The sequence below is a fragment of the Geotrypetes seraphini genome, chromosome 13, assembly GCF_902459505.1.
Source record: "Geotrypetes seraphini chromosome 13, aGeoSer1.1, whole genome shotgun sequence".
NCBI lineage: Eukaryota > Metazoa > Chordata > Amphibia > Gymnophiona > Dermophiidae > Geotrypetes > Geotrypetes seraphini.
Genome location: NC_047096.1, coordinates 33,807,015 through 33,819,636, shown reverse-complemented (window position 1 = coordinate 33,819,636; position 12,622 = coordinate 33,807,015). Strand labels below are relative to the sequence as shown.

The window sequence follows — 12,622 nt, the reverse complement described above, 5'->3', positions numbered from 1 at the left end:
ATTTATGGAGGGAACTCCAGCACATATGAAACAGAAAATTTTCTTTCATTTCCAGATCTATTAGAGTGCCTGCTTCGGTCTATTTCTGTCTGTATTTTATCATTCTCTGCCCTTCATCCCCTACCTCCCTCTGGAATTCACTGGATAAAAACTTCATAATCTGCAGCCTTCACTGTCACAAGTACCAAATAACTCAGGACGTTCTTCTCTCTTCCTTTCGATACCCAGCGATCCAGAAAAATCACTGGGGATAAACCATGGCAGAAAGGATAGTGCCTCATGCCTATCCCATGAGCGCAGAATATGAGTTTGGCAATCCCAACAAGATTTATGACCAGAATTTTGGAGAAGGAAAGAGAGGCTGATTCATTCTTTTGTTGTCACAGATTTTTATTTATTTGATTTCATACTCTGTCCTCCCAGGAGAGCTCAGAACGGGTTACAAGTTTACAGACAACAAAGCATGGTAAAACATAACACGACAAACATGGTATGGTGTGAGCATGACGAACATTGTATGACAAAACATAGGATGGCAGCTTAGCATGGCAGACGTATTTTGAGCATGAATTCCCATTGTTGATTTAATATTTGCCCTTGCTATATGATACATTTACATCCCATATTACAGGGCTACCCTTGGTTCTGTATTACCAAAACATAAGAACATAAGCATAAGAACATAAGCAATGTCTCCACTGGGTCAGACCTGAGGTCTATCGTGCCCAGCAGTCCGCTCATGCGGCGGCCCAACAGGTCCAGGACCTGTGCAGTAATCCTCTATCTATAGCCCTCTATCCCTTTTTCAAGCAGGAAATTATCCAATCCTTTCTTGAACCCCAGTACCGTACTCTGTCCTATTACGCCCTCTGGAAGCGCATTCCAGGTGTCCACCACACGCTGGGTAAAGCAAAACATAAGAACATAAGAAGTTGCCCCCGCTGAGTCAGACCAGAGGTCCATCTTGCTCAGCGGTCCGCTCCCGCAGCGGCCCATCAGGCCTAGTGCCTGAACAGTGGTCCCTGATTAATTTTATAACTTACCTCTAATCCCATCCCTAAAATCTACCTCTACTCTTATCTGTACCCCTCAATCCCTTTGTCTTCCAAGTACCTATCCAAAGCTTCTTTGAACCCCTGTAGCATGCTCCTGTTTATCACATCCTCTGGTAGCGCGTTCCATGTATCCACCACCCTCTGTGTGAAAAAGAACTTCCTAGCGTTTGTTCTAAACTTCTCCCCTTTCAATTTCTCTGAGTGCCCCCTTGTACTTGTTGATCTCCTTAATTTGAAAAATCTGTCCCTGTCTATTTTTTCTATGCCCTTCATGATCTTGAAGGTTTCTATCATGTCTCCTCTAAGTCTCCGCTTTTCCAGGGAGAAAAGCCCTAGCTTTTTCAGTCTGTCAGTATATGAGAGGTCCTCCATGCCCTTTATTAGCTTAGTTGCTCTTCTCTGGACCCTCTCAAGAACCTCCATGTCCTTCTTGAGGTACGGCGACCAGAACTCAACACAGTACTCCAGGTGCGGGCGCACCATAGGATGATACAGTGGCAGGATGACTTCTTTTGTCCTGGTTGTGATACCCTTCCTAGCATTCGTTTTGAATCTGTCCCCTTTCAACTTTTCCGAATGCCCTCTTAACTACTACTACTACTACTACTATTACTGATCATTTCTATAGTGCTGCCAGACGTACGCAGCACTATACACTGATCTCACATCAGCACTGGAAGAGTGAACATGACACTGTATAATACTTCTATTCAATCACACCCAACGACAGTGTTATGGCAATTCTAATCTAATCTTCTATTTGTGCTTCACGCATACCTATTCAGGCTCAAGGCGACATCAAGAGAGGAAGGTTCAGGAGAAGAGAGGGTGGGGGAGGGGAGCAGGAGAGGGAGGGGGAAGGCAGGGGGGTGAAGAAGAGGGGGAAGTAGAAGAGGAGAGAGCGAGAGAGAGCGGAGATTATGTGTCGAAAAGATGGGTTTTCAGTTTCTTCCGGAAGATGGTGTAGCTAGGTTCTGTTCTGCTTGCAAAGTCACAACTCTCTTCAGAATGTTTAACTATTTAAAACATTTATACTCCATTTAGTGTGGGGGGGGGAGTTCTCAATTTAGGCTACCCTTAAGACATGTTATTTTACCATTAACTCATGCTATTTTAGCACGTCTCAGTTTATGCAATGACACCTAGTTACTAATAACCCGGGTTAACAGTAAAATAACATATCTTAGCAGCAGCTCACATTGATAACTTTCCCCCTTAATGAAGAAAAAAGCAGTGTCTCTAGATATCAAAATCACTGCTATATGTAATAAAAATGAGCCAAGTATAGGATAATGAGGCCATTGTGACATCACTGATGAGAATGGTTTTGAGGTGTTGGTGAAATGAGGCATTATGACATCACAAGATCAGCTCTCATTACCAGAGATTGATACTCTTCACACTAATGGGGGGCGAGTTATCAACGTGGATTACTGTTAAGACAGGTTATTTTACCACCAACTCTTGATATTTTAACACAGGTCTCATTTTATGCCTTGAGACCTGGTTACTATTTGCTTATAAAGGAGATAATAGGCATGTAAGTCTCTTTCATGTAGGTTTATTAGGGATATCCTGGAAACCTGATTGGTTGGTGATCCCCAGAACAAGATCTGAGAACCATTGATGCAAATTACTTTGTCAGAAGTATAACATGACCCCCACCACAACCAGCACTAGAAACTGCATTTTAGAGTGGATAGTACACTTATTTTTATTGCTAGAAACGCATGTGCACCCTCCACCAGCTTCTTTTTATGCTCTGTCCATGAGGCTATAGCTAATTTATATCAGTGTGCTCTGCCCTGCCTCAGAATAAGCTGGGAGAAATATATTTACATGCATAAGTGTCATGGTTGCGTTTTGTGTTTGTTGTACCAGGAATTACTTCCCTAGGAGGGATATGTTTAGGACTGGCTGGAAAGTTTTTCAATAAAGCTATTACGCAATATTTGTGCTAGGCTTATTCTGAGGTGATGAAACCCTGGGGACTAAACTCTTCTTGATAAAAATCTAAAAAAATATTAACGTACACTTTGGAACAAACTATGCCTCTGGATGAATCTGAAGCAGACAGTCCCCCAGGGTGGGCTGACATTTCAGATGCAGTTGGCTTACAGCTGGTTTGACTTCTGATGCTGTTCTTCACATGTTCTTAACCCTCAAAATGTGTGAGCACTGAAAGGCTGGCAGGCAGCTGAGTTAGTCCTAGTGATTCCAATCCCAAGAGAGGCGATTTTGGAGTCTGGCCTCACCTTTCTGCCTAGCACTGCACAAAGAGTACCATCTCCTGGAAGAAAAATAAATGACAGTCACATAACCTCAAGGGAAAAGTCTAAATAATCTTTTATGACATGATGTAACAAAATCAAGAGTCCTAGGGCTCCTTTTACTAAGGTGCGCTAGTGTTTTTAGCGCAAGCAGGAAATTACCGCTCAATGCTGGCGTTAAGGTCTAGCGCACACGGCAATGTAGCGCGTGCCATTCTGCGCGTTAAAGCCCTAATGCGGCTTAGTAAAAGGAGCCCCTAGTCTCTTTCATAATTTAGAGTCTTGGTCTTCAATCCCTGTCCTCGAGAGCTGTCAACAAGTCAGGTTTCAGATTACTCCTAATGAATATGCATAGAAAAATTTGCATACAATGAAAGGAGTAGACATATCACTTTCTTTCATACATATTCATTAAGAACATCCTGAAAACCTGAACTGTTGGCGGCCTTTGAGGACTGGAAATGAAGACCCTTGATTTATGGTCATAAGCAGAATATGAATGCCATGCAAACTGTCAAACATGTGATAAAATCTAAACAGTTTACTTAAATCTTACATTTAAGCAAATTTTTTTGCCCTCTTGGTCTTTTTCTGCCTTCATTAAGTATGTTTTCTGTGTCCTTCCTCACAGTACAATGTACTGTAGTAGTCCTGAGACTTCACTTTCTCCTTTACCAGGAACTGGGCGAGAAGGTAACAAAAGGTAGAGTTTAACGCAAGGGAGATTAAAGGATGAGGTGATGTAACTAGTGTGGGAGTTTCAAAGTCAAAAGGGAAGGAACTGAAACAGAAGTGAGCAGAGAGAAGTTTCCAGGTGTTGAGACTGAGAATGAGGCACTGTTCAAAGCGAACTATGTCATGTGTCCTTAGGGTTGCCAATTACATTACATTAGTGATTTCTATTCCGCCAATACCTTGCGGTTCAAGGCGGATTACATAAGATTTATCAGGAGTTACAAGAATTGTAACTTTACATAAGAATTGTCATAGGAATTACATAGGAGTTATATAAGAATTGTCGGGAACTTGAGGCGATACATGTTGAGTAATTAGAAACATTTTAGATTTGAAAGGGGTAGTGAGTGTGGTGGGTGGAGATTGGGAAGGAACTGGTTGTGTTAAATAGGTTTTATGTATTTTTTGAAGAGTAGGGTTTTAGTTTCTTTTTTGAAGGTTTTGTAGTCTGTGGTCGAAGACAGCAGATTGGTGATTTGTCTGTCTAGTTTTGCTGCTTTGGAGGCCATTAGATTGTCATATAGTTTTCTTCATTTGACATTTTTGGTTGGTGGGTGTATGAATAGTGAGTGGGTTCTCCTGGGTCTGGTTGAGGTGGATTGAGTTAGTTGGTTGTTCCAATAGGATGGGCTACTTCACATTCAGTCCAAGAATAGGCTATTCACTGTATGGTATTTATAATAGTATTGCCAAGGGATATCAGACCACTCCCAAAACACTTTCCAAATTATCGTACTTTTGGTCCAGCATTGATTTGGTGAGTGATTGGGGATTGGTTGCTGTCATTAGACAATCCCGTTTGGGACCGGAAATGACGTCATTAGGATTTCCTATTTCAGTCCATGGTAGGACACCACGGCCATCTTTTGATGCCGACGGCATGTGTAGGTAATGAATAGGAATAGTAGGTAAGAAGCTTTTCATGTTTAAGATCTGTATCGCAAATAGGGTAGTGCTGTTTAGAATTTTTAGTGGAGTATTTATGATCCTTAGGGTAAAGGGGATGCTAGACTTAGAAGCTGCAAAGCTAAGCTAAGTTATTAGATAAGTTAAATAAGTCATTGAATCTATTTAAAGGCACAGAAATGGATGAACTGTGTCAATGATAAACACAACAGAACAAAAAGTAAATGAAACAAAAGAAAAAAGAAAAAACTATAATAAGTATGCCATAGTGGGAAGTATGAGGAATTGAACCCCCGAGGAACTATGAGTGTTCCAGGGATGGTCTGATATCCCTTGGCAATACTATTATAAATACCAAACAGTGAATAGCCTATTCTTGGACTGAATGTGAAGAATTGTTAATATTGAAATAGAAAAGAATTACAAGTCTAGTACTTAGGGTTGCCGGAATCTGGATGTCCAGACAGCTTTCTCCCCTGTTCGGAATAGTCTTCCTTGTCCCCCACTGACCTACAACTCTACTGTAATTTAAGCTTCAGCCTGGCAGACAGCAACAATGAGGTGGGATTGCTGCTGTCAGCCTGCCCCAGAAGCCTTCTCTCTGGAGTAACTTCTTGTTCCCTTGTAGGCAGGATACTCCAGAGAGGCAACTTCTGGGCAGGCTGACAGCAGCACGCTTAGCTCAATGCTGTTGCCAGTTAGCCCGAGAATTAAATTTTGGTAAAGGAGGTAGGTGGGGGGCAGGGGAGAGCTACAGGAAGGGAGAGAAGCACTGTCCCATGTGGAGGGGGGTGACGAGGTTGGAAAGAGGGAGAGAGAAAGACAGAGAAGAACCCGTGGGGCAGGGGAGTTGTGGAGCGGAAGAGAGAGCTAGCTTCAATAAGAAATTAGAGTTGATCCGGATCAAAGAAAACATATTGTGTAGAAGAAATAACCACGCAATGATAAGGATAATGCAGTTGAAAAGTGTATTTTAGTGTGTGTACACATTGTCTGAATGCTAGAAATTTCCTCCTCCTCTTTTGGGTTATCCTCATATAGCCATGATTTTTAAATTTAAAGAACAATCTTAAAATGTGATCTCAGTCCTGACAAAAAACTAAGGTAACAATAAGTTGCTCACCTAAACACTTCTAAATCTGACTTTTAAAAAAAACAACAAAAAACCCCCGTAAGATTCAAGCTATCTTACACTTGTTCAGCAGCTGCCACAGGACCATTGCGACCCACAGACAATTTCTTCACAGGAATATAAGTTAGTAAAGGGCAACAATGCCTTATTAGGGATATGTAGAACTTTCTCCATATAATAATAAATTTATTTATATACTGCAATACCTCACGGTTCAGTGCGGTTTACAAATAAAACATAGAGTATGACGGCAGAAAAGGGCCCAGAAAAGGGCGGCGGCCCAACAAGTCTGCCCACTCAAGAACCCTCTCTCCATTGAGAAACCATCTTTTAAGCATAACTCTGTAGCAACCCTACCTGCCTGTCCCATCGACTCTGGTGAAAACTGTAAAAACAATGAATTTACAAAACAAGGTACATTACCGGTATATATAAAATATAGCATTAAGAAATTATGAACATATCTAGATTATAAATATTTATCAAACAGATACATTTTTAACGATCTTCTAAAGGCCTGGCAAAAAGAAGAATTTAAGTTGGAGGGAGTTGGAGGGAGACAGTGGTCTAGTAAGGGTGGGGTGGGGTACTCTAGCTGCTGTGTTACTACACTGAATTGAGACATATCTGATGGACTTTAGCAGCTAAGTGTTTTTTTTGGCCTAATGCTATGATTTCGGATCACTGTGCCTTTGGGCCCTGTTGCCACATTTTTTTCACGTGTGGGGTTGTGTTCCCCTGGTGCTTTTGAACATTGACTTTGCAAGCTATTACAGTGCTTTCTTCACCCTACCGGTTTGTTTGTGTAGGAGTGTATGTAAAGTGGAGTTTTTTGCCAAATGAAGCTGAACTGAGGCTTTTTCTCCACTTCTTTTTTTATTTTCTATTTGATTGAGTGTTTCTCCTGCTGTGAATGGTTGGGTATATGTATGTTTAAGCCTTGTAGCGTTGCTGAGCAGGTTCGTTTGTTTTGTGTGGGGTTGTTTTTGAGATATTTATGAGATTTAAATCGCCCTTCTTTCCTTAGTTTACATAATTTAGGAAGCAGTCTGCCCCAGGTGCTGTCTTGGTGAGGAAGAGCCAAAGGTGGCGGACAGAAGCTTGGGGGTTGCTGTTCTTACCAGAAAAGTTAAAGAGGTATGGGAGAAGGGAAGCGGCATGCATGTGGCAGGAGAGGGCGGGGAAGGAGCATGTAGAGGTGGGAGAGGTGGAGAAGAGGGCGGGGAAGGGGTGCCACCGCCCCGGGTGCTTCTCACCCTTGCTATGCCACTGGAGGGAAGGAGAGAGTGAAGAATCTACAGGGAGGGGGGTTCTAGAGAGAGAGAGAGAAAAGCACCCATGGGAGGAGGGAGGGAGGGAGAAAGAGAAGCATCCTTGGAAGGATTGGAGAGGAGAAGCACTAAAATGGTACAGAAGATTGGAAGGGGGACTAAGGAGATCAGTGAAAGGTGCGGTGGGGCAAGGGCAAGACTGGTGAAAGGTAGGGGGTGGGACAAGGCAGGAGCAAGATCGGTGGGAGGTGGGGCCAGGGGTGGAGCCAGGGCAGAGTCATGTGTCCTTTATTTGGACTTCACAAATATGTGTCCTACTTAGTCTTGGAAAACAAACAGAGAAAATAAAGCCTTAAAACGGCTTGTTTGTCTTGTTATTTGAAGGTCTGTTTTCTGAAGATATTCTAGCTCCCACCTTGTACCAAGGCTACTACATCAGACCCCGAATCAACAAGCAACTGGAGAGAGGATTCTCGGAAATCAACAAACTCAACTATAAGTTTCAGGTGTTTCTAGATGTGTGCCAGTTCGCGCCAGATGAGATCGCTGTTCGCACCATGGATAATCTGCTGGAGGTATCAGCCCAGCATTCCCAGAAACTGGATAGGCACAGCTTCGTCAGCCAGGAGTTCAAAAAGACCTACATCCTGCCACTGAGCGTTGACCCTCTAATGGTCAAAGCCACGCTATCTCATGATGGCATTCTTAGCATCGAAGCTCCCAGGAAAGGGGAAGAAGAAAAAGCCAAAATACATAATGTAAAGATAGCCCTCCAAGAGAAAGGGGGACCACAGAGGGCAGCACCAAACAAAGAGGGGGTGTATATCTCTAATATACACCTGTAGGGAGAGGAGGAGGAAACGGTTTGTACAGAGCCACAGTTCGAGTCTGACATGATGCATTTATTTAATCAATCATAGCACAAACAGGCTGTTCTCCAAGACATCCCCAATTCATGCTTTGTAAATACTGTTTTGCATTTTACTTGCAGACTGCAAGAAAAACATGTCTGCTTTATAAAACCTACAGGCTTTGTTAATTCACTTCGACCGGAAAGTCACTTGTTTATTCTCCCAGTTATTGCACACAACATGGCAACATGGCAATTCTACTGATGAAGTAGAGTGATGGACTCTCAACAAGGATACCATTATGAGGCTAAGGATGGACAATACTGTAGTCAGCTAATGGTATCATTTAAGGAAAGGCTGCAATCAGTGGCATAGCAAGGGTGAGAGGCACCCCTCCCCTTCCCTTTTCTCCGCCCCTACCCTAGTCCATTCCTTCTCCGCACCCTTCTGCCGCAATGTGCTCTTTCCCCTCCCTGTACCTCTTTAACATTCGCGGAACGAGCAGTAACCACAACCTGCTGCTCGCATCAGCGTCGGCTCTTCCTCTGACATCACTTCCTAGGCGCAGGTCCAGGAAGTGACGTCAGAAGAAGAGCTGACACTGGCGCGAGCAGCAAGTTGGGATTGCTGTTTGTGCCCTTAATTTTATAAAGGTAGGGGGGAAGGGAAGTGGCATGTTAATGCGCTAGTGGGGGAGGGGGGCACCCCCACCAAGAGGGCGCTTGAGGTAGACTGCCTTCCCCCCTCCCCCCACTTAATACATCACTGGCTGCAATAAATAAATACAGTTGAAATTACTTGAACACTGAGAAAAAAAACATTTCAAAGCCATTTATGTGGCTAACTCATGACTGTCCTCCCTCGCTATTGCTGACACAGATCAGGAAATCATTAACTTGCACAGATTACACTTTCAACTCAAAGTACATTATTTTCCATGGAACAGATATTTTATTAAACAGAGAAGCAAAGGACCACGGATATTTTGCATCTGTGGCACGTTTTCAAAGTCTCTTTGAAAAAATTCTACAAACAGACTGAAAATAGCTCCTAAATAATTATCGTCTTACCTGACCAAGTACAAGTCTGAGTGATGTGTTGCAGATTGTTCACGTTGTACACTATTGATCTGATTCAGAATAATAGAAATATGATAAGGTCCGCCACAATAATCCTTGGCATGCTGATGTTCTTAGAAGGTTTATAAAGTCATATAACATTGTACCATTATTCAGTGCACCATGAATCAGTAAGGTATAATCAGAGTCTTCTATAGGACATGCAAAACCTAAACAAGACATATGCAGCAAACACAGTAGTTCAAATGAAATTTCAGCTCTTTTCCTATATGCACATTGCAGCAGCTGTTGCTGAATTTTGCAGTTCATGATCAAATCCTTTATATTCTGAGCTGCTCTCAACAGCTGAAGTGCCAGTTACCAGGCACACCAGCATGGCAACCTGGGCAACCTACCAGCCTCTTCTATTCAGCATAATTTATCTGGGGAAAAAGCCAGGAGTCTCTATACAATATATACACAAAATCATACAAAAAGCATTCTTCACCATGCGAAACCTAAGAAAAATAAGAAAATTCTTTACCAAAGAACACTACAAGATCATTGTACAATCCCTCACACTTAGCTCCTTAGACTACTGCAACAGCCTCTACCTGCCATGCCCAAACAACATGATAAAACAACTACAGACCGTCCAGAACACAGCCATCAGACTCATCTACTCCCTTAGCAAATTTGACCACATCACCCCCGCCTATGTAGACTCTCACTGACTGCCGATAAAAGCAAGAACTCAATTCAAACTCTACTGCCTACTATTCAAAATAACCCATGGAACTGCCCCCATTTACCTAAACAACCGCCTTTACCGCTACCGATCACCCAGACCAAGGAGAACTCAGAACCTATTCACCTTCCCCCCTCATAACGGTACCCGACGTAAGAAACTTTACGACAGCCTTCTATCGACACAGACAGCGAAAATTGACCCCACCATCACCAATCTGATGATCAAAACAACAGACATCAAAGTGTTTCGAAAAGAAATCAAAACATTCCTATTCAAAAAACACGTCCTTATTTACTAATCTCCCCCCAATCACACATGATCTCCCCCCCATGAATAACACTTTAATCAACTCCTCGAACCACACCTACCAAAATGATTCAGATCCCTACATAAGCATCTACCACCTGTATCCAATACTTCTACTCCTTCAATGTTAGATAACTTTCCTCTTTTACCCGAATATACTGTTATTCCCCATTGTATCCTGTAATTACCTTCAATGTTAGGTAACTCTCTTCGGTTACCCGAATATATTGTTATTTCCCACTATATCCTGTAATTACCTGATTCTTGCTATGTAATTTTATCAGAGAAATTCCCCACTGTATCCTTTAATAACCTCAATGATAGGTAACTCTCTTCTGTTACCCGAATTTAATGTTATTCCCCACTGTATCCTGTAATTACCTGAATCTTGCTATGTAACTCTCTCGGATAAATTCCTGATATCTTTAAATTTGTAATATTCTACCATAACATGTAACTTACTTGAATCATTGTTTATGTAATTCTCTCGGTAATGTCCAGATCTCTCCTAATTGTAATCCGCTTAGAACCGCAAGGCACAAGCAGAATAGAAATCACTAATGTAATGTAATGTAATATAGGCACGTATAAGAGTCAAGACAGTCTTCCATAGCTGGAAGGTCTTCCTAAAGCAGGGGCTCTCAACCCAGTCCTCAGAACACACCTAGCCAGTGTGTTTGGCTTTGTTTGTTATTCTGAAAACCAACAAAAATACAAAAAAAAAACCCTCTTCAATATAGAGTTCTATACATAGAGGGCCATAATCAAAAGAAACGTTTAAGTCCAATTTGGATGTAGGGCGCTAGTCACGCAAAGTTGGCAATGACAAAATATCCATTCTCTAAAATAATTTTATTTTTTTTTTCCAAAAATCGTCTCTCTATACATCCAGGCGTTTGATCATTCAGACCGCCACTACGTCTATCTTTATACCACATTCTTGACCAAAAATTTGTCCAAGTCCCAAACGCCCAGAACAAAATCTTTTGTACATGGGAGGGGCCAGCATTGTAATGGACTGGCCACCCAGACATGGCAACAGAACAGAGGGGCGCCTTATAGGGCACTGCTGTGAACTTCACAAAAAGAGTGCCACATAAACATTTCACCAGAACTCCTTTATAGGTTATGGTGAGCTCCCCAAAACCCACTATACCCACCTACAACCCCAATAGTCCTTATGTCTGCAGGCGGCACCTGTAGGGGAGTACAGTAGGATTTTGTTGGGCTCACATTTTCCACCATTAATGTAGTGGTTAGAGTGGCTTATGGGCCTGGGTCCTCCTCTCTATGGTTCAGTAGCCCACCCCCAGACTACTTAAGCCACCTCTGTGAAGCTCTACTCTTTCCTATAGCAGGTGCTAATGTTCTGGAGGCAGGTATATACATTTTTATTCTGAACTTTGTGGGGGTCTTTACTTTGTCTCTGCAGTGGTTATCTGGTCACTTTTGAAACCTTTTTTGGCACTTATACCTACTTTTACCTCATCTAACTCACAAAGTATACGTTTCGCCTAAGAAGTCTCGTCAAACATTAGATTATCCCTGCAGGACGACTATGTCTAGGTCGGCCCACATCCCACCCTAACCACTCCTCCAGAAATGCCCCTTTCAGCTCTGGGCGCACAGCGGGATTCAGAGACCAAAAGTAAGGGGGAGTAACATGACAGGCACATGCACAGAAGAGTTTCAAAGTTAATGCAGCCCAAGGAAATCCAGAAGTGAAGCACACATCAGGACCACTCTTCTGCACCTTTAAATATAGGCTTTTCCATTTTTTTTTAACTTAGAAGGCTTGTATTTGAGTGCAGAAAACAGGAGCCAATGTGTGATTTCACTTTTAGGTTTGCTTGGACTCACACACATTTGTTTCTCAGTAACGGTGCTTAGAGACTTGCACAGGCTTCCTTCTACTTCCTGAACAAATCGAAACTGGCAGATTTTAAACAGAGAATCACAAGAAATCCTATCTTTAACTCCCCCTTCCCCCCCCCCCCATACCTAGGGTTTCCAGATGCCCGGCAGTTTGTCTGGGTTTTGGAAAGCTCTTAGCACGAGGCCATGTCTGGATGTCCTCTGCACATGCACAGACATCGACATGATGCTTGATGTCATCGCATTGACGTTCACGAATGCACAGAAGACATCCAGACATGGTCCCGAGCTCGGGGAAGGAGACGTGTGGTTTGTGGGGGAGAAGCTGAGGAAAAAGTGGAACGGGACTGGGAGCGGAACAGGGAAGGACCTGGTGTCCGCTTTTTTTAAAAAGGAAATCTGGTAACCCTAC

At 42.7% G+C, this 12,622-nt stretch overlaps 1 protein-coding gene across 1 annotated transcript; it reads left to right on the top strand.

The window, feature by feature from the left end:
• Positions 1–257: 257 nt before the first annotated feature.
• HSPB2 (heat shock protein family B (small) member 2) lies at positions 258–8,214 on the top strand. Its single transcript, XM_033918708.1, has 2 exons — positions 258–360; positions 7,754–8,214. Exons 1-2 carry the CDS (start codon positions 258–260, stop codon positions 8,212–8,214), a joined length of 564 nt encoding a protein of 187 aa, XP_033774599.1.
• Positions 8,215–12,622: the final 4,408 nt, after the last annotated feature.